At 42.4% G+C, this 25047-nt stretch overlaps 2 protein-coding genes across 3 annotated transcripts; both read right to left on the bottom strand.

The window, feature by feature from the left end:
• Positions 1-4436: 4436 nt before the first annotated feature.
• Positions 4437-8027, bottom strand: LOC148184176 (alcohol dehydrogenase 1-like). Its single transcript, XM_088056990.1, has 8 exons — positions 7834-8027; positions 6810-6911; positions 6465-6606; positions 6061-6148; positions 5729-5948; positions 5338-5598; positions 4896-5031; positions 4437-4579 (listed from the first exon to the last, which is right to left on the bottom strand). The coding sequence occupies exons 1-8, from the start codon at positions 7849-7851 to the stop codon at positions 4437-4439; spliced, it is 1110 nt and encodes a 369-aa protein (XP_087913116.1). The 5' UTR covers positions 7852-8027.
• Positions 8028-11179: 3152 nt separating this feature from the next.
• On the bottom strand, positions 11180-23398 carry LOC102104684 (alcohol dehydrogenase 1). Of its 2 annotated transcripts, none has more exons than XM_014262871.2 (9): positions 23249-23398; positions 20294-20395; positions 18973-19111; positions 16830-16917; positions 16502-16721; positions 15523-15783; positions 14899-15034; positions 13477-13615; positions 11180-12058 (listed from the first exon to the last, which is right to left on the bottom strand). In XM_014262871.2, the coding sequence occupies exons 2-9, from the start codon at positions 20297-20299 to the stop codon at positions 12034-12036; spliced, it is 1014 nt and encodes a 337-aa protein (XP_014118346.2). In that variant the 5' UTR covers positions 20300-20395; positions 23249-23398; the 3' UTR covers positions 11180-12033. The 2 variants fall into 2 exon arrangements, with proteins under 2 accessions (XP_014118346.2, XP_005517535.1); XM_005517478.3 differs by having other exon boundaries at positions 23259-23398.
• Positions 23399-25047: the final 1649 nt, after the last annotated feature.

The raw sequence follows: 25047 nt of genomic DNA, 5'->3' as shown, positions 1-25047 counted from the left end.
AGCTGGATAGCGGCAGGGAGATGGATGGGGGCAGAAGTCCTCCGGGGAGGTTTTTATCGGTGACCTTGCCCTTGGGTCATCCCCTGCCCTCCCCCGCTTAAAGGCTCAGAGAGCTCAGAAGGGTTGTTTTATTTCTTCCAGTTGCTTCTGGCAGGTGTGGAAGGAGGAGAATTGTGGCACTGGTGGGGCTTCCTCCAGCCAGAGGAGTCCCCTTTTTGCCAGGCTGGAGCATTTGACCTAGTGGCCATTCACACCACAATATTTGCAAAATGATTAAAAATTAAAAAAATAATAATAAAAAAAAGCCAACCAAAGGACCCCCAAACAAATGGCAGTGAAAATGTGGTGGACAAAGACACATCCTCCTGGGTTGAAGCTTTACTGTCTGTGTTATTGCTGCTATTTGCATCAGAGCAGTAAGGGCAGAATGTGCCAGAAGAGGATTTTTTTCCCCAAGGGCACACTTGCTTCACTCTGGTGTGACCAGGTTTGTGAGTGAGTTCACTCCACCCGGGCTTTTCAGGTTCCCCCAGAGGTGTTTTCTGCTGAGGCATTGGACAAGGTGATCTATTGCAGGGATTGGATGAGCTTGTTGGAGGAGCAGGTTAAGATGAACACCCAGAGTGTGATGTAACCGCCACAATTAGAAAGGAATCTTCTTTCCATGTGGCTGAAAGGACACTTTTTCAAACCTAAGGAATGGGGTCATTTACTAGGAGACTTCCACTAATGACCCCCTTTTTGCATTGCTAGCCATTTTGAATGCTATAATGAGCAGAAGTTAACCCTTTGGCTATTGAGACACATTACACACACACACACACACACACACACAGAGATATATTTATATATCTATAAATAATTTATTTATTTTTAATCAAAAGGCATCTGTTGACATTTGGATTAGTAAAAAGGATTAGACATGATCAGAAAAAATGTAGCTTTCATGAATCAGGAGAGCATTACTCTGTAGACTCAAGCTTGTCACACTCATCTCTGGAGCTGATTCACATGTCCTTCACAAAATTACAGAATGGCTTGGGTTAGAAGGGCCCTTAAAGATCATGTTGTTCCAACCCCCTTCCGTGGGCAGGAACATTTCTCACTGGATGAAATTCCTCATAGCCACATCCAAGTGGCCTTGAACGCTGCCAGGGATGTGGCATCCGCAACTTCTCCTCAATCTGTTCCAGAGCCTCAGCACTCTCACAATAAAGAGTTTCTTCCTAATATCCTTCAGTGTTTGAAGCTGAAACCAACAACTATCAAAGTCCTATAGAGGACTGAGAATGAACAGAGAATAAAATCATTCACCTGCTTCCTAGATATCATTCCATACATATGGCTTATAATTTAATCTCACACATAAGGACATAAATCTGCTACTTGTGCTGCCATTTGCTGGCTCATAAGACTTGTCTAATGTCTGCTGTTGAGTGTAAAACCTACACAATGGTTGTAAAAAGATCTTTCAAATGTGTGCTGATATTTTTCCTTAAAACATCCCTGTGATGCTGTAGTCCCCCAAATTTGCAAACCCACCACTGATGTGAAGACAACATAGGTCTGAGAATTTCTGCCTGCCCTGCTTGCAGTTGTAAAGTGCCATGGGGAGCTGGCAGCTCTGCAAAACATTTGAAATGTAGGTAATCATTGCAGGGAGTTGATACTGAGATCCTGTTGCTGTGCAGCTTTTTGTGCGTATTTCAGACAGGAGGTGGTTGTTGTTGTGGTTTCCTTCTTATCCAGGTAATGGAGGGAAAATAAGATCAAACTTGTATGTCAGCAGGCATGGATTTAATGATTAACCTTTTAATGGCAGATCCTGTGTTATCTGCATTCTACAATAAGTGCTGTCCTGACTTGCTGTATATATGAATGTATTTTATAAGTTTTAATAGCTGATCTGTGAGGTCAGATGTTAGTACACACAGGCATAGACATCAAGGTGTTTGTCTTCATCTTGGTAGTAGTCAGTTTTCTGTCCTCCTCTTTATGTTCTGGTTGTTTGCTGTCTGTATCAAAGAGATAAGAATATATGATAGAAATCTCTTTAGAATAGACTCTGAAATGCACTTATGCGGGCTAAGTACAAATCTTATCTTTGCTGCTACGTGCAGCAGGCTTCAGTATTTTTTCATTGAAAGTCAGAGCCCAGTATTAGTGCCTTTATTAATGAGTCAGCATTACATTTCTGTCCACAGTGTAACTGGGCTCCCGTTTCAGAGACAATTTTTGCATTCTACTGTGAAGGACAAACTAGATAATATCCAAGCAGATAATATGGTTTTGCATTTGTTAGCAGTATTGATAGTTCACTATTCCATAAGATGCCCTGATACTTTAATTTCCATTAGAACAGAAATATTGTGGACCTTGTACAAAATGATAGTGGAATGAGGCAAATGAAGTAAGGAAAGTGGAAATTAGATACACCCTGAGATATTGTACATAGAAGAGATATTAAAAAAATATTGATAAAGTCTATTCAAATGAACAATTATTGATTCTGTTCACCCTAGTGAAGAAGAATGGGTGAGGGAAAAAAATGTTAAAACAGAGAACAGGATTCTTCCGGCAATTGCTGATTTTGAGTCCATGCTATTGTATGGACTCAAAATGCTATTGTAATGATGGAGTATCTTAATTTGGGGGAGACCCATTAGGATCATAGCCTTGCCTTTTATATTTTTTTTTTGTGCTCAGAATGAATTCCTTTGTCAGATATGCCGTGATCATAGTAGGCCCTACAGAATTTCACTATGCAATGTAAGGAGGAATTGTACTCCATGATTGCTGATAGCCTAGGTATAGCACCTCTAGCACCCACGTTTATATGTGATGGGACATAAATGCACATGTAATGTTTCTTCCCTGTTACAGTCTGTCAATTTCTCTGAGGTTGTTCCAAGATTAAAACTAGACCAGGAAAAAGGCCTCCAAACTAAGATCAGGATCTAAAGAGGACGAATATGAATCAAAGAAAGAAAACTTAGGAGAGAATAGTACTGAGCAAATGGATGGGTCTACAGTAGACACCCATGGTGACATCCACATTATTTGTTTGCCCCTGGATTCTCACCCAGAGGCTCTTAACTGTGCCATTACAGATCCATACATTCCAACCCTTCTATTACATACAGTGCCACCCCCCTGCCTCTTCTGCCCTGCCTTTCCCTCCCAAAGAGTCTGTAACCATCCAACAGGGCACTCCAGTCACAGAGCTTGTCCCACCAGTTTCACTTAGGCCAATGATATCGAGTCTCTGGCACTGGCTGAAAGTTTTGAGGTCATCATTGGTTGTTCCTCAAGCTGCATTCATTGGTATAGAAACATTTCCACATGTGGTACTTTATAGCCAACACTTGTGGAGCAGATTGAGGGATCCCATTAGTGCTCCTTTCCTCATGTTTTGGCACCCAATCGCACTGCTCGTCACTGACCAGCCTGGTATTTTCCAATTCCCGTTTCCAGTTTAAAGCTCTATCAAAGAGCTCTGCTAGTTCCTGTGCTAAAACTCCTTTTCCCCTATGAGAAAGGCTCATCCTGTCAGGTGTCAGTAAATGAGGTGTTGAATAGATCACCCCACAGTCAAAAAACCCAATATTTTTTTGCTTACACCACTGTCAGAGCCATACATTGACCAGATGGACCTGCCTATTCCTATCAGTATAATACCTTGTTTCAGACAGGTCAAGGAAATCACTAGCTGTGATCCTGATCCATCAGCCAGTTGTCCAAAGGCCCTGGCATCTCTGTTGATTCAATGCACTGTGTCAGATGAGTTGGTTTAAAAACCTTTATTAGTAAAAGTGTTTTCTTGGGAGAGACATCTTTCTATGTCCTGTCCAGGCACAGCAGGAGCAGCAGTGGCATCAGCACAGGTGAATTCCTCGTTCTCTTCTCCTTGTGCTCCACAAGGAGATGCTGCTTGAGAAAGTGCCAGGGCCAGGAGAGTATCTGTTGCACTAGTCCCTCTGCTTGGCTTCCTTGGCTGTGTCCTTCAGAAGAGCAGGACAGTGCGGATACTGAAAAGTGGAAGGGAAGGGAAGGTTTGCTGCAGCTCAGGAGCAGGCAGTGGGGCAGGCAGGTGTGCCTGGGGTGCGGCCCCTTCTTTGTCATCCAGCCTCTTCCTGACTGAGCTGCATGAGACGTGCAGCAGCGGGGCAGCCTTCAAATCCCTGCTGAGGGGAACCCTCAGGGAATAAGGCCACAGGGTCTGTGCTGAGCTGAGCCATGAGCAGGAGGGTTCCCTGTGCTGCACGTGGGCTCTTCCCTCTGCGCTATGGCAGCTCTTGGCACCACTCAGCTGGGAGGCCCTGCTTCCTCCAAAGGCTCAGGTGCTCTTTGGGAAGCCAGTGTTGCCTGCTCTGCCTGCTGGAATTCTAGGAGGAGGTGTTGAGGTTTGCTCTACCTGGCTCCTGCTGGTCAGGGTCTCACCTTTTTCCGGCACGTAGCAACTCAAATCCCTCGTTCACATTTGGGAATGGCAGCGTGTGTGTGATCAGCAAGTCTGGATTGAATTTCTTCTCCAAATAGCTGGAAACTAATTTGGGGATACATTCCCTTGATTTCCAGCCTAGAAACAGGAGAAAGCAGCTGCATAACTAATGGGAGAAAGGGTGTTTTGGTAGGGTAGTGCTACTGTGAGGGTCAGGACTGAGAGACCAATGCTGGTGGCACAGTCTTGTGAGAGATTTTCTGTTCTTTAGGATGAGTGGGTTTCTGTGTGAAACAAGCAGAGGACTATTTGCATGTGTCATGCTAATATTTAATGCAGGCAATGCATGCTCCTCTTTAGTTGTCTTCTACTTGAAAACCCTCCTTACTGTGACTTGTCAACTACCGTGAAAGGAAAAGCTGAAATATTTAGACTGCATTGTTAAGTCTTATACCTCCAAAAATAGTCCCTTTCCAGGTACGCCCAGTCAGCAGAAGCATGGGATCGATGGAAATTTCTGAACCAGAATCCAGTTCCCCAATCATCACACAGACACCAGTGTTCATATTGCAGGAAGCCAAGGCAGCAATCTGATGGGACAGGCAGGAGAATTAGAGGAAGCCCTGATGAGCTGGTCAGGGGAGTGTTCTTTCTGTGCAAATTCCTGCTCCTCCCTGGTAATGTGAAAACACACATCCCCCCTTGTGGAGCAGAGCTGGAGGGCTTGTGGCCTTTTTTAAGATTTGTACGCTGTTTCATCCCCAAGGCAGCAGGCGGCCTTTGTGCCTCCTGCATTGCAGGCAGCAGGTGAGGACCTTCCCATGGGGGTGAATTTTGTGCTGGGAGGAGCCTGTGATGATCTGGGAGGGAGGAAAGGTGCTGAAGCGCCACCTTACCATGGTGTCTGCACGCCCAATGGCCTCAAAGGAGTAGTCCACACCCTGCCCGGTCATCTCGGTGAGCACCTCCTGGATGGGCTTCCTCAAGTCTCGGGGGTTGATGCAGTCGGTGGCTCCCAGCTCCTTGGCCTTGGCGAACTTGTCGTTGTTGATGTCCACGGCAATGATGCGGGAAGCTCCAGCTGCCTTGCAGCCCATGACGACGGAGAGGCCAACTCCTCCGAGGCCAAAGATGGCACAGGTGGAGCCTGGTTTTACCTGCACAGATGGGACCCTGTGAGTCTCCAGCAGGAAGAGGAGGAGGAGGAAGCAGGGGAGGTTTCTTTTGCACAGGACTGATGAGGTTGTGAGGGTGGCCATGGTGTGCTAAACACGCCTAAATACCAACCTTGGCTGTGTTGATGGCAGCCCCATAGCCTGTGGAAAACCCACAGCCAAACAAGCAGACTTTGTCCAGAGGTGCCGCAGCATCGATCTTGGCAACGGCATACTCTGGGACCACGGTGTATTCAGCAAAGGTGCTGATCCACATGAAGTGGTGGATCTGCTTCCCTTTGCAAGAGAAGCGGCTGGTCTTGTCCGGCAGTAGACTTTGTGTTTCAGAGAAACTGTGGGGAAGTACAAACATTTGTATTTGATTGACTAAAGCACTGATTGGGGTGTCAGACTTGTCACAAAGTCAACCCCGTGTAGGTGTAGGGGAAGGCAAAGCAAACTCACTGGAACTTCTGGCAGTAGTTGGAGTCAGGATTCCGGCAGAAGCTGCATTCCCCACACTGAGGGATGGCAAGTGGGATCACTTTGTCTCCTGCAACACAGTGGATCTTTGTTAGGTGGCTTTTGCTCAGTAGACCCTGAGGGCACTGCCTGTTGAATCACATCTCCTGAGCTTTCTGAGGGCAGAAACCTACCATGAGCCCTCTGCTTTCCCTGTGAGGATGAATGCTCTGTGCCCCACTCATTTACAGGAGGAACAGATTGGGAAAGTGGGCATGAGAGTCCAGTGCAATTTGTGTGCACTCAGGTTTTTAACCACTGACTCAGGAGCAGGGGGAAGTTTCTGAGCTCTTGGCAGAGATTTGAGGCCTGAATCTTGGGTGTGTGTTTGAGTGTGTGTTGGTTACCTGGTTTCACAGAGGTCACTCCTTCTCCAATGCTTTCCACAATCCCGGCTCCTTCATGGCCTGGTATAACTGGGAATTCTAAATTGGGAAAGGAACCTTTCAAAACATGATGATCTGTCTGACAGATGCCTGTGGCCACAATCTGTTTGTAGAGGAAAGAGTAAATGGTGATTTCTAGAAACAGTCCAGCCTCTCTTTATCTCAGTTTGCGGAAGATTTTTCACAGAACTTCTCTGGACTGTTAATGCCTATGAGTGGACACAGATCATTTTGTTATATCCAAGGTACAGCCACAAGGAGAGCAACTCCTGCAAGGGAGAAAAAAGATTGAAATGATGTTTTTACCTTGATCCGGACTTCCCCTGCCTTTGGAGGTGCAACTTCCACCTCCTCAACAGAGAGAGGTTTGCTGGGGGCCCAGACAACAGCAGCCCTGCACCTGATAACCTGGAAGCAACCGAGAAGAATTCATTGCAGAGAAAGGTTCACCTTTGACAAAAAGCCCAGACAGTTGTCCCACAATCACCAAAGCCCGAGGCGTACAACACGGGTCTCTGCAGACTGCAGCACACACTTCTAGAGCTACACAGCTGTCCTGTGCTTTTCTGGGGGTTGCTGGTTGGGTGGGATGTGGTGGGACAGCAGAAACACTGGAGTACTCAGCTGTACGTGAAGCCAAACAATGTTCAGTAAACACTGGCTTTGTGTGAAGAGTGAAATGCAAAATGAAGTGGCAAAATGAAGTGGTGTGTGAGGCAGATGCAGCAGCAACGCGAGCGCTTCTGTTGTTTAAGGCAAGCAAGAGGGAACTTTTACTTTTAGTGGGCTGAAGGTACATAAAAAGAGGTTATGAAACACTCCCAGCCTGCCTGGCAACTGGATAATTTCTCCCCTTGCCAAAAGGATGATTTGTATGTGCCATTGCTCAAACCCTGTGCCGCTGAATCCAAAGGTGTTTGGCATCGGCAAAGCGGAGTTTGCAGCTTGAAAAGGGCATGGCCATGGACAAGGTTGAGTGCAGGAGACGAGTGGCTGAAGAAGGCACCACTGAAGAGCTCCTTTTGCTGCCAGGGCGGGAGCACAGAGTGGGATTGAGCAGGATTTTTCCGAGCAGCGCAATTGCGTATTTTGTGTCCCGAGCAGCTGGGCAGGACAGAGGGGGAGTGCACGACCTAATGCAGGTACGGACACGTGCAGTTGTCCAAAAGCAGAATCTGGTGAAATTCACAGGGGTTTGGAAGAGGTGGAGGAGGAGTAAGGTGGGAAGAAAGAGGGCACGCAGAGTGGAGTGCAGGCTGAGCCTTTTGCAGCGGATTTCGCCAAGAGCAGGGCACCTGCGGAAGTAGGATGGGAAACGCGATGTCCTTACTTTTCCGGCAGTGGCCATGTGGTCTTAGCAGAGCTGTGTCTGTCGCTGTCGCCGGCTGGAGGGAAGCTGCCTCTGGCCCGTGTGGCCCAAGCCCCGCGTTGTGGAATTCCCCAGGCGTGGAGCGGGAGCAGTCCCGGTGCGGCAGCGTCGCAGCTGGAGAGCGCTGGTTAATCTGTGTCGGATGCTGGGTGCTAGGCAGCACAGCGAGTGCTGAGGGGAGTGTTATAAATTGTCGTGACAAAATAGAAGGGTCAATTCATATAATAATTAATGAAAACCAATTATTATTAATTCAGCAAGCAGTAAAGCAAGCAAAAACTCAGCTGGGGATGAGCCAGAGGACACTTCGTCTTAAGTGTCCTGCACAAGGCTCGCCTTGGCTAAGGAGGTTCCCTTATTTATACAGTCTCTGCATCTGTGTCTTCCTGGATCGCATCAGTGCCTGCGCATCCTGTTGCTAGGGCATCTTCTTCTGTCTCTTGGTGGTCGTGGGTAGGCAATTCTCCTGAATAAGGAGATATTCTATTTCCCCTTTGTTCAGCTGGATACCATCCTACAGATTTAGCTTTGCAGTTTCAGCTTCTTGCCTTCACAGCTGGATATGTGGTCATTGTGGTTCGGTGTTTCTGCAATGTTAGCTTTTTTTTTTTTAAACAAACTTAGCCATCATATTTTATTTTAGTAATAATATTAAATTTGATCAACAAATAATTAAAATTTATTACAGGGAGGAGCTGGATAGCGGCAGGGAGATGGATGGGGTCAGAAGTCCTCTGGGGAGGCTTTTATCGGTGACCCTGCCCTTGGGCCATTCTGCCTGTTAGGCACAGAATATTCAGAAAGATTTTTTCCTCCTCTAGTTGCTTCAGGCAGATGTGAAAGGAGGAGATTTGCGGCACTGGTGGGGCTTCCTTGGCATCCCCTTTTTGCCAGGCTGGAGCATTTGACCTCGTGGTCATTCATGCCAAGGTATTTGCAAAGTGGTTAAAAATTAAAAAAAACCCCTAAACAAAAAAAAAGCAGTGAAAACATGGTGGGGTGGACACTGCCTTCTGGGTTGAAGCTTTACTGTCTGTGTTATTGCTCTATTTTCACCAGAACGGTAAGGGGAAAGTCTGTCAAGAAAGGACTTGGTTTTCCAAGGACACAATTACATCACTTCTGTGTAACCTGGCTTGTGGGTTCACACACCCTGGGTTCTTCAGGTTGCCTCCAGAGCTGTTTTCTGGTGAGGCATTGGACAAGTTGATGTGTAGGGGATACAGGATGAGCAAGAACTTGTTGGTGGACCAGGCTAAGATGAACACTGTGTGTGTTTGGGAACTGCTTCTGCGTTTGGGAAGACGTCAGCCCCATGTTCATGTGTTCAGCTGACTGCTTGCAGAGGTTTATGCTGGTGCTTGCTGCTGAATACCCCAAACCTGTTTCATGGGCTGAGGAGGAAAGTCAGTAGCAGCTGCAGGACTTAGACTTGGCAGGCCAAGCCCCAGCTCTCAAGTTCCCTGATCCCATCACCAGCTTCAGGGATGCAGCCCACCTGCTCTATCTTACCCCAGCAGGTGTCTGAGCTCTTTCACAGAGCATGGCAGCCCTGTGGTGTGACAGTGGTCCCAGCCACATGGAAGTGCTGCTTGGCATTCAGCTCCCCAGCCCTGCTGGTCAACCCAGACTTGAGGTGGTAACTTGCTCCTGTCTTGGAGGTGAGCAGCTGGCTCTAGAGCAGACACGCACTTGTGGATCATTTTAATCTGTATTTCAGACTTTTTCTCAAGAAATTTCTACTTTTTCAAACATTTGGTTGCATACCTCTGGTAGCCTCAATCAGATAATGAATTATGATGATGTATAATTTTCCAAGAATAAGGAGTTTTAGAATGAAGTTTTAAAGATTTTCAGTATTCAGCCTGGTCAACCTGCTGCATTAAAAAAGAAATAAAACTATATTGACTTCTAGTGTGATTTATGCAGCTTTTTAGAGAAAAAAATTTTTCACTTGTCCAGAATAACTTTTTTCACTTGTCCAAAGATGCGATAACCCCTGAACAAAGCATGGGCTTGTTGTCTCCTAGGTACCTGTGTAGCACAGATTTTATTACTGGGATCTGTGGCCTCCATCTGATAACCTGGAAGCACTGGAGGGGATTAAGTTGGGTGGGAATGATCATTTGGCTTTGATGCACTGTCAGGGAGTGTGATCTTAAAAGCATATGAAAATAAAGCTGTACAGTGGAGCATGTGCCATTTCCTGGGGGAGTGTCTGGGTAGGTGAGATGTGGTGGGAGAGCAGAAACATGGTAGTGCTCAGTTGTACACAAAGCCAAGTGATGCTCAGTTAAACACTGCCATAGTTTAAGGTCTGAGGAAACACCATTTGTGCTTTGTCTGATAGTTAGTTTGTTTCTTGGGAAATTACTGTATTTTTCATGTCTTTTGTGGATTTTTTGTGGTGTCATCATGTGCTAGCGGACAGTTGGTCGGCATGTGGTCTGTACTCACTCCCAGGAAAGCTCTGAAATGGAGCCTTACACAGAGTTGTGCAAGAGCTGTCCAGAACTCCTGGACCCTCCTGGAGTACCTCAGAGCCAGAGAGTCATTAGGAAAGGCCATGAGAAACCTTCTGTCCAAGCTATACAACCACACAATCTTCAGCTGAGTGTTGAGGGTCTGCAGGGCAAAATATGCTAGGAAAGTATGAACTTTTTGTTGTTTCCCAGTCAGAATACACTTCATTCCTCCATGTGAAGACAGATCTAGATGGCTGCCTTATAAAATATGCCTAATAAGAATGATTTAATGGGTTAATTGTTTTGGGCTCCAGCAACTATCCTACTAAAAATACTAACAGCTGGTGTTTACTATGCTTGGCAGATAACAACCACAAAAATGGGCTTTGCATCATCCTGAAGATGATAGAATTGCGAGGTTTGTTGTTCTTTAGCTCTTTTACACTGATGACTGAAGTTCAGCTCTCAATTGCTGTGTAAGTTTAGTTTATAGACATATTTAAAGATCTTTTTCTGTTAAACTGTAATCTCTTGATCCTCAAATCATTAAACTGTGATCTCTTGCCCTCAAGTCATTAAACTATCTGGGCCACTCAAAGAATCTTTCTGCTGACACAAACAGGTAAGTCATCAGTAGCATAGCTCCCTTGCTTCACAGGTTCTTCTACCCAGCTGCCATGTGTGCGAGTGCCTGCAAGCTCTGATTAATCCATGCTAAAATATGTCAATGTTGACCATATTTGCCAAGATAGAAATAGCCTCTATTCTTGTTTCCACATTGCAAATTCAGAAAACAGTAAGATGCTTTATGTTTGCGTTGTTGTAAATTGTTACCAGTCACCTCTTTCTTCCCATTTATTCTGTATTCATACATCAGAAGCCTCCCCTTTGTATAATGGAAACAAAAAACAATACTTGGTGCACATTTGTATTTCTTCACACTGCTTCCCAAACATTAGAGGCACTTGTCTAAATTGGCCAAAGGTTTAAAACCACAATGATCAACAATTAAAACAACCCCAAGAAAGAGGCATAAAGGTAAAAAAACCCCAAAACACCAAATAAAAGCCACAACACAGAACAACCAAACACCAGTTTTACATAAAATGTTTGGGAGTGTTAATCTGGTAAAATACTGAGTGGTGAGACATTCTCCAGTACCTAAGCCTATGATTTACTTAAATTATTAATTCAAACACATGTTCACCATAAATTTTAATTTCTGCTATATTATTCCTTGCTCATTAGGCATTGGAATGATACAGTCGATCAGGATGGATACACAGTTCTAATCTAGAGTTTGTTGAACTGCATGTATGAATTCCTTAAGCTTGCAGTGTTATGGAAGCCCAAAGAAACAATTTCCTTCCTTTTAAAAGATTGCATATTATAAGTAATTTTTAAAAATCCAAACTTTTTGTAACACCTGTGACAGGAGCAAGTCCTGTAATTCATAACTGGCTAAAAAAAAAATTGCAGCACAATACAAGAATGAGGAGCAATAGGTAGAAGAAAAAAATATGGTTTCATTTATAAATTCTGTGCTTGAAGTGTGGGATTTGAGCTTGATCCTTTTATTCAAGGGAAGTGGTAGATCTTTCAGGAAAGTCTTGGTTTGCATTTCATATAAGTTGTATTGGAGGATGGTGAAGTTCATACTGGTGCTAAGCCATCTGCTGTTTAATGTCTGGCAATCCTAAAACGTCAGGACACTGCGGATGCTGCAATATAAAATGACAAGTTAGTGACTAGAAAATCCCCTGGTCTGACATCAGCTGAATACTGCTGTTTTCTCTGATAACCTGTGCTGTTGCTGTCAAACAGGTACTCCCTCCCTGCCTGCCCCTGCCCCAGCTTGCAGCAAAATGACAGAGAGGATGTGCAAACTTTGCTTCAGATGTAGAGAACAAAATTCACAGAAGACTGCAAAGCCTTCGCTGATGAAGCCCAGGGCTCATAGTAATTAATTACCAGTTACAGTCTGAGAAGTTCCTCAGAGAGGGGCTTAGAAACATCTTTCTAATTACAGGGTAACTGGTACAGCTTATTCTGTGCTGAAACACTGAAGTACTATACTTTGTAAGAATGATCAGCTGCAATGTGCCTCTATCTTCAGGCTGACTATCAGTATCCTAGCAAAGCTGCTGGCATCTCTGTCCTTATCACTTTCCTGTTTGTTATACTGAAAACTAAAACTAACATTTGTAGCCTATGTAAAATAAGGACAATGAAAAAATGAAGTGTGTGCTGCACTGTTAGAACCTGAAAACAAACCTCAGAGGCTGAAATTCTTCTGTTACTTGCTTTTTATATTCAGAGTAACATCTAAAATAACTGCTAGCAAATGACAATGAAAAGAAATCATGAATGTAATTGTCCAGGCTCTGTAAGTTATAAACATCTAGAACTTTCAAAAAGGGTAGTCTACACACATACTAAGATATACAAATGTATTTCCTACTTCTGTCAGGGACAATTTTCAATTCCCATGATGAACCTTGTCAAATAATACTTCCAGTTTCAATACCCTGTGAAAACAGTCTGACCTAAACTTTCACAATATTTTAGGAAAGCACAAGAGCTAAATTCTGAGTTTGCAATATATATCAAGTACTTTCCTTTTAAAAAAGCTCTGAAGTTCAAGGTGAAGTACCCAGTGACTTTAGGACCAATTGGACTGGGACTCTGTTCCCTAAATCACAAGAAGAATAGGCTACCTCTGTGTTCCTGCTCCTCACCCTGAAAAGCTTCTTGGAATACGATGTAACTAACCCTTGGCACTCTACAGCTTGGCACTTCCATGCTCCCTTGGTTGTATGCTTTTTTCCAGTGGGTGCTGAGAAGAGACTTCCTCAATTGTGTAGTCTTTTCCCCCTCTACCACCCAGTGTCTCTGCTCAAAATAGAATCTCAAAGTTCCTCTGCAAGGAAAGTTCTTCTGCAAGGTCCCGCTGCATTTCAAAAGCTGAAGGTTTGCTGGCTTTATTACTCCAGCTGCAAAACCATGGGAATACACTGGGAGGGATTAAGGGGCATGCTGGGCTGCCTTCCCCATTCTCTGCCGTGAAGTCAGACTTTGTCTTACCATACATCTCCTTTAGGTTATTTATACAGAACCTTTACAGTGAAACAATGTTTACCTCTTTCCTGTCCTTAAAAGATCAAATCCTTCATTGATCTTTGTCAAAGGTAGTATGTGAGTTATTAATGGATCCAGAACAAACTTTTTCTTCATGTAGTCAGCAACCAGTTTGGGAACTGCATCTTTACTCTTCCAGCCTGAAAAAAAAAAAGAAATTAAATGCTTTTGAAAATACATAAAACCCAGGGTGGCTTAAATTTTTAGATAATCTTTCTATAGCAGAGTAATAGGATGAAATGTGGCAGCATGGCTTTACCTTTATAACACAGCGTGCCAGCAAGAAACATGGGACAAAGTGCAGCTATTCCACATGTGACAAACCCAGCAGAAGATCAGTACAAATGTCAGTCTTTACAGAATCCAAAGTTGCCCCCACATGAAATACTGTTTCAGCTTAATCACATTTCATACAAAATCCAGAGTGCTGACATCCATGTTGGTAAGTTTTAAATTAGTTAATTAATAATTTTAATTTAATCAAGAAACTTGATTTTCTGCTCAAAACTGGGGAGTGGGTGTAGATGTGTCTCTCTATTCTTACAAGCACCACTAGGTAAAGCTGTCATAAATCCTAGGATGCCCTTCCAGAGGAACCTGATTTGTCTCTGCTGCTTTATTCAGGTGTCTTTTGAATACATGGGAGGAACTGGTTACAAGTGGGAAAACCTGTTGTTGGAAACAACTTTCCTGTGGCCTTTGTGTGAGCTAGGACTTGCTGAGTGTGGGACTGCTGAGAGAGCTCCAAAAAGAGCAAGAATGGGAAGGGACTGTTGGCAGCTGGCAAGGGACTAAGCTGGGGTCTGACCTCTGTGGAAATCAGCTGAGTATAAGCCCTGATGTACTTTACTGTCCTGACTCTCCATCTCTCCTGCTGTCTCTCCCCTCTCCTTCTATTCCTCTCATTCTCCTTTTTGCACTTGCTCTTTTTCTCCCCTCCTTCTGTCCTCTCTCCCTCTTTATGATTTTATCTTTTTCACCCATTTATTTTCTATCCTTTATCTCCTCTTATCTCTCTCCCTATCTATTTTCTTCCTCTTTATTTTTATCCATCCTCCTTCCTCCCCTCACCCTAATTTTCTTTTTCTCTTTTGCTTCTCTCCCTTTTTTCTCATTTCCCCCTCTTCTTTCTTCTTTCCTCCCTTTTATTCTCTATTTTCTGTCTTCTTTCTTTTCTGTCTTTCTCTCTGTCTCCTCTTCCCTTTCTTCCCCCTCCCTCTCTCCCTTTCTGTTTTTTTTCTTTCCTTCTCTTGCCATTCACTAAGTTCCACTAATTAATTCTCCTTCAACTTCTTTGTCAGCAAAATAGCCATCAATACTTCCAATAAGACAGCCTAAGCAATTAATTTTATATGTCCTGTTTCATTCAAGATTATTTACAAGATTCCCAAGCCAGTTAAATCACATCTTTCCAAGTCCTTACCTCCGAAGACGGAGCCTTTCCAGCTGCGACCAGTGAAGAGGAGCATGGGATCAAAAGTGATCTTTTGTGCTGCAGGGGGCACTCCCACAATCACACTGACTCCGTAGTTATGCTGGCAACAGGCCAAGGCTGCAGTCTGCATTAGAAACAGAGGGACACCCAAAGTCAGGCAAGATTTGTCTTTGGGGCACAAACTCCATCTCCTCCTCTCAGGACTCTGCTTGCAATTAATTTTTTGTAAATGAAACCACATAAAAAATTGTCCATTGTATCTGCTCACACCATTGTATCTGCTCTCACTGGTTAAGCATATCCTAGCTTTGCTCTTCTCACCTATTTTGTATAAACTATTGGTGCTAAGCCATTTTTGGAGAGCAGATAATGGGCTATATGAAACGTAGCCACCCTGGTTTGGCCAGGCACTACAGTGAAGTTCCCTTTCCTAAATTTCTGAGCATGCTTCTGTCCCTGCATCTCAGTGGCCAGTAGCTGGACTTGAAAGGTTTGAAGTTAGATTGGTACTCTGCCAGTGGCTCTCAGCTCCTCCTCCTTGGTGCTTGGTGGCCTGGTGAAGAGAGTGCTAATGAGCTAATGCCTCCTGTCACCCCATCTTTGGTTGCATACCATGGTATCCGTACGGCCAATGACCTCAAAGGAGTAGTCCACACCCCCACCGGACATTTCCATCAACACTTCATGGATGGGCTTATTGAAATCTTTAGGGTTGATGCAGTCGGTGGCTCCCAGCTCCTTGGCCTTGGCGAACTTGTCGTTGTTGATGTCCACGGCAATGATGCGGGAAGCTCCAGCTGCCTTGCAGCCCATGACGACGGAGAGGCCAACTCCTCCGAGGCCAAAGATGGCACAGGTGGAGCCTGGTTCCACCTATAATAACAACAACCATGAAAACATGACATATTGTTACAGGCTTGGGAAAGTCCCATGCATTTCCTCATTATCAACGTGATTTCACTTAAGCCACTTCTTGCAGCTTAGAGATTACCTGCTGAGAAGGAATTTGCATATTCATACCTAGTACAGCTAGTGCAGTAGCCAGCTGTACTGTTATAATGCTACATGTGACTAAAAGAAATTGTCCCTAAAATACACTCCTGAGACCAGGTTTTCATTATATGTCTCAGCTTCAGGATTAGACACACCTTTTTTTTTTTTTTATGACGCTGTATGTTCCAGTGGTGTTAAGATCTGTAGTGTCATTCAACTGGAGACAGTGCCAGCTCTAAAACTCACATTCGTATATTGCTACAATTGTGAGTGTTGCCTATATAGGCTTCTATATATTCTTAGACTTCAGTTACAATAAATAAATGTTGTAACATTTGTAACTGTTGTAACATTTTTCTAGGGGTGATAAAACTATGATGTAATAAATAATTTTACTGGATTTTTGAAGATTTTTTTTTTTAAGACTTCTGAGTACCCTAGAGACAGAATCTGAAGTAGGAAAGAACTAGTATCTTCTTTCCACACTGAACTAAACAGAGTCTACACCTCCTGGCTGCCATGCTGACAACCCACTTGTAGGCTACACAACCTTGAACAGACACCATAAAATATCAGAAACACCCACCACAGTATTTACCTTGGCAGTCTGCAGAGCAGCCCCATAACCAGTTGAAAATCCACAGCCAATTAGACAAACTTTTTCCAGAGGAGCAGCAGAATCGATTTTGGCCACAGCAGATTCATGCACTACTGTGTATTCAGTGAAGGTACTTGTACCAAGAAAATGGTAAATTGCTTTTCCTTTACAGGTGAATCTGCTGGTGCCATCAGGCATTAATCCAGCTCTTGTACCAAGGCTGTTTGAAAGATGACCAGAAATAATGGCAAGTGAAATTTGCTGTTTGCAGTCAGTTATGGATAAAGTCAAATCGAATTAGGGTTGTAAGTAATCCAGGAAAACTCACTCAGTTTTACTGCACAGGTTACTCTTGGTGTTTAAGCAGCTCTTGCACTCCCCACACTGTGGAATAAAGAGTGGAATAACCTTGTCTCCTAGAAATAAAACAGTAATGACAGAGGATTAAAAAAGGCAAACAAGAAGCATACAGGTAAAAACATGAAGCAAGTGTATTTAATCCCAAGGCAAATATGCAATAGGAGTGCAGCGATGGTTCTATTTCCTTCCACTGCATTTGTAAGATGAACCATCTCTCTGTGTTTTATATAAAAGATATAATTAGGTCAAAGTTATGACAACTAATTTTGATATGCAAAATTTCTGGTGTCTTTCCACAGAACAGAGTCAGACCTATGTCATAAAACCATGTTATCTACTGACACTTCTGAAGTACTTACTCAGCAGTTTATTGCATCTTCTGTATAAAAAGAAGGAACTAGGATCGCAGATTGGAGTGCCAAGATAACTGGGCTGTAAACCATGCATATGAAGAATGGGGAATTAAGCATTAATTTGCCAGTCCTCTTGAGCAACTTTGCTCTTTAGCAGTCCTATTACTATTGCACCGAGTAAATGTAGTTAAAATACTTGTCTGAGAAGCAGTGACACACACAGTCTAAGCCAGCATCTCTAATTCTCTAGCACAATTATGTGATTAACAAAGTAGCACATAACTTCCCAGTGCAATTTTTTACTCCTAGGCAATTTCCACAGCAATGATATATGGTAAATACCTAATAATCTCTAAGCATGTATTTCCTAATACATATTAGTTTATGATTTGTCAGTTTTAAGATGTGGCTAATCTTTGACACATTGAAAGTCAAGAGAAATTTTTGATTTCCACCAAAAAATGAAAAATACCTACAGAACATTAAATGCCCCCACTACCTTGACCCTGAGCTAACTTAGAACTGTGATATGGGCTTAGTAATCATTTTGCTAAAGAAATGTTGCACAAGTTGAAGCCTTTTTTTTAGAACTTGGAGGTTTAAATTAAGCAACATCTGAGAAATGTGATTTTGTGCATGTATGTGTTCAGGCCTGCTATTTCAGCTCACCTGGAAACATGGGGCAGCTGCTGGAATTAGACAACAGAGAGATTTATGAACCCAGACATAAGAGAAAAAGCAACTAGAGCTGTCACTGAAATTTGAAATATGCATATTTGTTTGGAGTTAAAGCAGAAATCTCTAATAAAATTTTTTGTTACACATACCAACCTACTTTGGACAGACTTCATATTTGTCAGTATGGACAAAGACACAGGAAGTACAGAAGTGTTGAAAGTGGGCTACTCAGGTATCATAACAAAATGCCTAGAAATTGAGTGATTCTGCATAAATTTTTTTTCACTGCATATTTTCTCTTAATAATTTAGCCCTTGTTGGAACTTTTTCAGTCCTGTAAAAGTGTAGAAGAATCCCATCTCATCTTGTAGCAGTTGGCTGAAAATTGTCATCTTTCACTGGCCGTCTCTGCACTGTGGTTCAAAGAGAACATAGGGAGAGGAGCAGCTGGTCCAGATGAGTGTCCTGAGAGCAACCCAGCCTTCGGGGAGCAGTGCTGCCTCACCCGCACTGGTGCTGCCCACATGCAAGGCCTGCAGCAGGGTGGGCACCCCAGTTGTGCCCTGATGCTTTTGAGGTGAAGTAAGACCTAAATTCTGATCAGCTGAAGTCAATGGATTATTTAGCTGTTAGGAGAATTAAAAGGTGCTTTGACATTTTGTCATCTAGTGCTTTGCTTTGCCTTATTCTTGAGAAAGGTGAGCTGTATAAACTGTGTTCAGAGAACCTGCAGCTAATGCCTGAATTCATATGAACAGCAAAGCATATGAAAAACAACTTCATATGAAAAGACTCTACATTCTTAGTCCCACAACAGGAAAAGCACTATGTAGGTGGAAAGCAAGCTGCAGATGCTTTTGCCAAAACCAAAAGAAATTGAGTAGAAAATCTGAAAGTAAACCAATACTGGGGGTGCAGAAAGGCATAAACAGTAGGTTTGTGTCCTTTGAGGTATCCTTGAAAAAACTGAAATTGGACTATTTTCCTGTGCAGTAAAAATACTAACAAATGTAACAATCTTTGAACTAAGGAGGAGTCTAGAAACTCAGCAGAGGGTTTGTTTTCAGTGCTGTATCATACCTGGTTTGACTGAAGTCACTCCCTGCCCAACACTCTCCACAACACCGGCTGCTTCATGCCCAAGAATTATTGGAAAAGGCATAACCAGTGCACCAGTTATCACATGGTCATCAGAGCGGCAGATCCCAGTGGCCACGACCTGATTCACAGGAAAGACAAGAATGTTTCTGCTTTTAACTATGTCAGGTCATATGCAGAAGTGAAACGATATTCTACATTTGGAGAAGCCCCTTGCTTGTCTCCAAAATCCAGCTTGCATGCAATAAATCTACAGGTAAAACAAATTTAGTTGTTTGATTTAAGGTTTTCATGGTATTTATTAGTCTTTAATCTACAGGCCAAAGCTCCTTTGTGAATGTTTGCTATGCAGTACTGAGCTCTATAGGGAGTCCAATGGATTTTCTGTAGAATCAATGATTTAGCAATACAATTATATAGGAAGAACAGAGTAAATTAAATTATTCCTAGTATTTATATATAAATACTTAAAAGGAAAGTGTGTAATATTATATAAATATTATAAAATAATGTAAATACAAATTAACCATCACATATTATTTATAAATATAGAAATATTGTGTATATATTATGTTTATGATATTTAGATTATATGACAATATATAATAGATATTTTATATAAATTATGTCTTATACAATGATTTTATATTCTAGATAATCACATAGCAATTATATTATTGTACTGTGCATATACTTAAAATCTTTGTATATGTTACTTTAAAAAAAATTAAGCTACAGAGTGTTTTATATGACATTTTGCCTTTTCTTGCAGCTAGAACAGCACTATTTCATTTGAAATATTCAGGTATGTGTTTACAACTTTTATTCTGACAAATGGATTTGTCAACCCCATGAGAGGGTTTTCCTCATGTTTTTAAACCTTGAAACTGCTCAAAGATTAAGGTAGCTGCTGAATTCCACTGAGGCCAATATCCAGGTAAAAAACAGGAAGCTCCCAGGCTAATGAGCTATTTCCTAGCACTGATTCAAACAAAGTAAAAGAAATTTTCTTGCTCCACACAACTGGAAATTCTGTTTTTTGCCTTGTATTGTCATTTTTTCAGCCTATTAGAAAAGCAGCTGTCAGTAAACAAAAAATACAACCCTGAAAACCTTTTTTTTTCTTAATAACCTCATTATGAAATTAATGACTTTAAACATGTTCCATAGGAGCTAACTGATTAGTAACTACTTTCTAATAGAACGTTTTCTCACTGGGTCTTAAAAATTTATAGAACTAATTCTGATTAAAGCAAGATAGAATGCAAGTCATACAAGTTGTTTTAAATTTTATTTTTAGTACCTTCATGCGAACTTCATGTTCTTTTGGTGGGGCAACTTCCACTTCTTCAATACTGAATGGTTTATTGGCTTCCCACAGCACTGCTGCCTTGCATTTAATAACCTGCAAACAGAGCAAAGAAAACAGGAATGGCATTTTCAAGTCCTCACATAGACAGTTTCTTCCATTTCTGCACGTGAAACTCCTGTTCATATTTGTGGAGAAGAGAGGGAAACTACAGGGGAAAAAACCCAAATGAAACAACAAAAAAGTCAACACCAAAGGTCAGTGTAAGCCTATTTTTTCCCCCCACCAAGATCATGTCTGACTTTGCTTATCATATTTCTGTCACATCAGGTTTTCAGATGCATGTGTAATAGTCTCCTAGGTAATGGGATACCATACCCATTCTCATTGCTCCTTTGCTAACTTCCTTGGTCAATTTCTTTTGCTATGTTGGGTTACTTGTCTATTTTTATCTTCTTGAAGATGGCACACTAAATGATGTCACTTATCAGGCTGTAATAAAGTCTGTATTGTCTAGAACAGTCTGTGTTGTGAACTAACAAAATTGCTAAAAATGGAATTCAGAGCCTAGTACAGATTTATAAGCATTCTAGTGGAGCCCAAGTTCATCCATGAGGTGATGGCTGAAGGACAGCTGTGTAAACTGATGTAGCACTACAAAGAGGTAATCTTGAACCGTCCCTTCATGTGCAGTATTATCCATGCTAAGGTACCCTCCTTCTCAGAAGGGATATTTAACTCTGGTGGATTTACTATCCAACTATCCAAGACGGTATTTTTTTTTCATCACTTAGACTGAAGTTTGTCCATTAATTCTTCAGGCTTTGTCCTGGTAATGACCTAAGGGCTCCTCTGACCATCTTCCACTGAGAGAAAAATGCCCTCAGAAAAGAGAAGAGCATTGTCCACACCTCATCCTGAGCTCTCAAACAGGTTTCCTCACTGCAAGCTCAATCCTACTGTATTCAAAAGCAGTGGGACCTCTCTGCCCCCATAATTGCTGCTCTTTCTTGGAGGTGTTTAAAGATCTCACCCTAAGTCTTTAAACAACCTGAAATATGATTTTCCTGGGTAACACACTATAAAGTCTTCAGTCATTCTGTTAAGTCTACTGACTACAAGTGTTCAGATGGCATTATCTTGAGAAGGAAATGGAGGGGAATCAAATCCAGGAAGCCCTCAGTTTAGCACATGCATATTTATCCTGTGTGACCAGGACAACTTAACACCAGTGTGTTGCAAAATTTGCAAGGGAAAACAACAACAAAAAAATTTTTAGTATCAAACCTTTTGAAGAAGAAATAGAAATAATGTCTGATTATCCAGAAATGGAAAAGTGGTAACAAAAAAAATAATTACTAGGAAATATTGAACATACAAAATAGCAGACTTTCAGCAGCCAGACACAGAAGTGGGATGGGTACAATGCTTTGAAAAAAACTGCCTCAAGAGATATTTGTACTAAATTTAAATTTAATGTTTAGATGCAAGGGCGATTAGTGAAAAATTCACAGGTGTGGTCAAAGGTCACATTTCAAAGGGCAGCATTTTCTAGGAAACTTACTTTAAAAAAAAAAAAAAAAAGAAGGCAGATGATTTCATGACTTGCACATGTAAAGGACATGTAGTGTTTCCAAGAACAAAAGTGGCCAAGAAGTATGGATTGCTGAGAACAAACAAATCTCTCCTAATCAGACATTAGTTAACTATGTTTTGTTATGACTGTCTCATCCCTGTGAGCTTTTATGGGTTGCAACAGGATCCCAGAGATGTAGCAACAGCACACTATCACCCATGTCATCTGCTAAGACAAGCTTAACAGTTTTTTCTCTGCTAGTGTGTTCTACCAGGCATGTGAGTTACTGCTGCAGGAGAGGGCATGTGTAGAAACACACCCTTACACAGGACACAAGGACTATGCTGCTTGGTTACATAAATTGCACTGGAACTCCCATGTGATTCCAAGGTAAACACAGTGAAATCAAAGCAGTTAAGCTATATCATAACACTTCATTTACTGTGAATATGTAATCCACTAATGCTGATAGAGGACTGAACTTGGTGAATTTACCTGCAAGTAAGCTACAATTAATTTTGCACTTGCAGTAACTCAGAGTTAAAAAGAGCATTTTTTTTCCTTTCTCTTTTGGTTTTAGAATAGTGAGGACAGCTGGCAGTAAGAGCAAATGATCCTGGTACTAGCTTAAGGCACATTCCTTATTTCAGTTTTCTATTTCTAGTTGTTTGCCCCTTAATTTCTCTTGCAGGTCCCTGGGTATCTGCTAGCATCTCACCAGCAGTGCAAGAAGGAACATGTATTGGTATCAACCTCCATTTCTCTTGTCATCTCATTTCTAGCAAAGATGTAACTACTCACTTCAATCCAAGCTCAGTATTTCATTGCATGTGAACTTTACTTCTGGTCTTCATAAACTAAAGTTTGAGACTTGTTATGTTATATGCATATTCAAATTTAATGACTATCCTAATGCTAGCACAGTTCACCGTGAAATTGAACACAATATTAGCTATATCTTCTTTTTAGAAAACAAGCTGATAGAATAAATAAACTAAAAATAGTTTAAACTACTATAGGATCTCACAATGGAAACTTGTGGAGCAGATAAATACATTGATCTAAGACTTAGTATATTCTATCATATTTTAAACTATCCAATCAGAGATTAAAAACGGTTTGCTAACATAGGGTGTTACTCTTATTCTGGTGCTGTTACCTTTTGTTGCCTCAAATAAACTATTGCCTTGAAGAGTTAACAACCATTTTCTAGGAAACTACAGCAGCCTGCAAATAAAGGCAGCTCTTCTGTACCAGCTTCATCCTAAATTCTAATCTGTGCTATACCACCAGGATTTACAGTGTTCCTGCAAAGAATTCACATTTAAAAATGCATTACTCAGCTGCAGCAAAGAAACTTTCCTATTACAAACCGTTGCATACTTTGCCTGCTGTGCTCATGTTGATGAATCTTGCCACCACTGATTTTCTGCGCCAAGAACTCAGTCACCTCCAGAGCAGCTGGGCTGCTGGTACCACAAGTCCTCTCCAGCACACTGGAAGCTGGTTGTGTGAAGTGCTCCCACAAGTGGATTTCTCTGGTCTTTTAGCCAAGCCTCCCAGCTCATAGTCCCACCCCTTAATCAGAAAAAGTGCTAGAATGAGAGTGAACCACTCATCTGATGAAACCTCACTCTTTCAGTGCTTCCATCTTCCTGACCCCTTTGTCATGCTCTTCCCCACCCTTTTTTGCAGCCCACTTGTGGCTGTCCTCATCATGGGACAAAAGCAACAGCCCTGTCTGGAAGCTATTTCCCTTTTTCCACCTCCCTGGAAGCTGCCCTCCAAACCCTCTACTCTCAGTGGCACTGTAGGTGCAAAGAGAAATTGAGAGAGTGGCTCTTGAATTCACAACAGCAGGGACACAGTGAGAGCATGAAGGCTTTGGTGATGAACTTCAGTGACACAAGAGCCCAGCTCATCCACTAAAACATGGGATTCTGCAACCTGTTTAACAAATGCATGCTGACTGTGTGGCTGTGGCTGTATCTTCTCCTGAATTCTTAGTTTTACAGTCTGGCTACTCATTAATCTGTTGGAATGGCTTTCACTTCACTGTGTCCAAGGACAATGTGCCAATCATGCTGATAGGAAAACAAAAATCAGTAAGTCAGAAGTGCTGTGACAGAATGTTTCTTACCACATGCAACACCCTGCTTGTTTTGTGGGTGCTTGACCTGTTGGTTCCATCAACACCCACAAGCACAGCCCCCAACACTGCTCACATGCCCATACACTTGCCCTCTCCTGGCACTACACGCTGGTGCAAGGGATTGGGTGGAAGTCAGCACTTCATGCCTTTCCTGGGGACTTCAAGCCTTGTCTATTTTTAAATTATGCCCAGCATTCTGAAACCAAGTTTTCTTCCTTCAGAAACAAGTGAAAAAGAGATAAAATGCTGCATATAACCTGACTAGTAATTACTAAGTATAGCACTCCGTCATGTTTACCTGTGTGACTGTAATTAATTCAAGAAGAGATTCTTCCCTAGTCATGCTGGCTGCTCTATTTCTGATCCAGGCCAGGATGCCATTGGCCTTCTTGGCACACGCTGGCTCATGTTCAGCTGCTGTCAGCCAGCATCCCCAAGTCCTTTTCCTCCAGGCAGCTTTTCTGTAGCGCTGCCTGGGGCTGTTGTTACCAAGGGCAGGACTTGGCACTTGGCCTTGTTGAACCTCTGTGCTGATTTTGGCTGGTGCAGAGTTAGCTTTCTTCACAGTGGCTGGTTTGGGACTGGGTTTTGGATTTGTGCTGAACACAAGGCTTATAATGTAGGGATGGTTTTTTTACTGCTAAGAATGGTTTACAGAGTCAGGACCTTTTCTGCATTTCACACAGCCACAGTGGTGAGGAAACTGGGGGTGTGTGGGAGGTTGGGAGGAGACACAGCCCAGACAGGTGACCCAAACTGACTAAAGGGCTATCCCAGACCACATGACATCATGCTCAGTATATAAAGTGGAGGAAGAAGGAGGAAGGCATGGACATTTGGAGTGGTGGCATTTGTCTTCCCAAGTCACCATTACATATGATGGGGCCCTGATCCTGTTAATGTATTTATAGAAACATTTTTTATTGTCTGTAATGGCAGTAACCAGATTAAGTTCTGGTTGGGCTTTGGCCCTTCTAATTTTCTCCCTGCAAAAACTCACAACATCCTTGTAATCCTCCT

The sequence above is a fragment of the Pseudopodoces humilis genome, chromosome 6, assembly GCF_049639895.1.
Source record: "Pseudopodoces humilis isolate 2021_Gansu_Grassland_sample_001 chromosome 6, ASM4963989v1, whole genome shotgun sequence".
Taxonomy (NCBI): Eukaryota; Metazoa; Chordata; class Aves; order Passeriformes; family Paridae; genus Pseudopodoces; species Pseudopodoces humilis.
Note: the sequence above shows the minus strand (reverse complement) of the source record. Positions and strands in the feature narration are given on the sequence as shown.

Excerpts from the sequence above, each read along its gene's own strand:
- LOC148184176 (XM_088056990.1), bottom strand. Across the intron at positions 5,949-6,060 it reads AACTACTGCCAGAAGTTCCA|TTTCTCTGAAACACAAAGTC; the intron begins GTGAGTTTGCTT and ends ACTTCCCCACAG. Across the intron at positions 5,032-5,337 it reads TTGGGCGTGCAGACACCATG|ATTGCTGCCTTGGCTTCCTG; the intron begins GTAAGGTGGCGC and ends CTGTCCCATCAG.
- LOC102104684 (XM_005517478.3), bottom strand. Across the intron at positions 16,918-18,972 it reads AGTGACTTCAGTCAAACCAG|GAGACAAGGTTATTCCACTC; the intron begins GTATGATACAGC and ends TTTTATTTCTAG. Across the intron at positions 12,059-13,476 it reads CTTTTAAGGACAGGAAAGAG|CATCCGCAGTGTCCTGACGT; the intron begins GTAAACATTGTT and ends TTTATATTGCAG.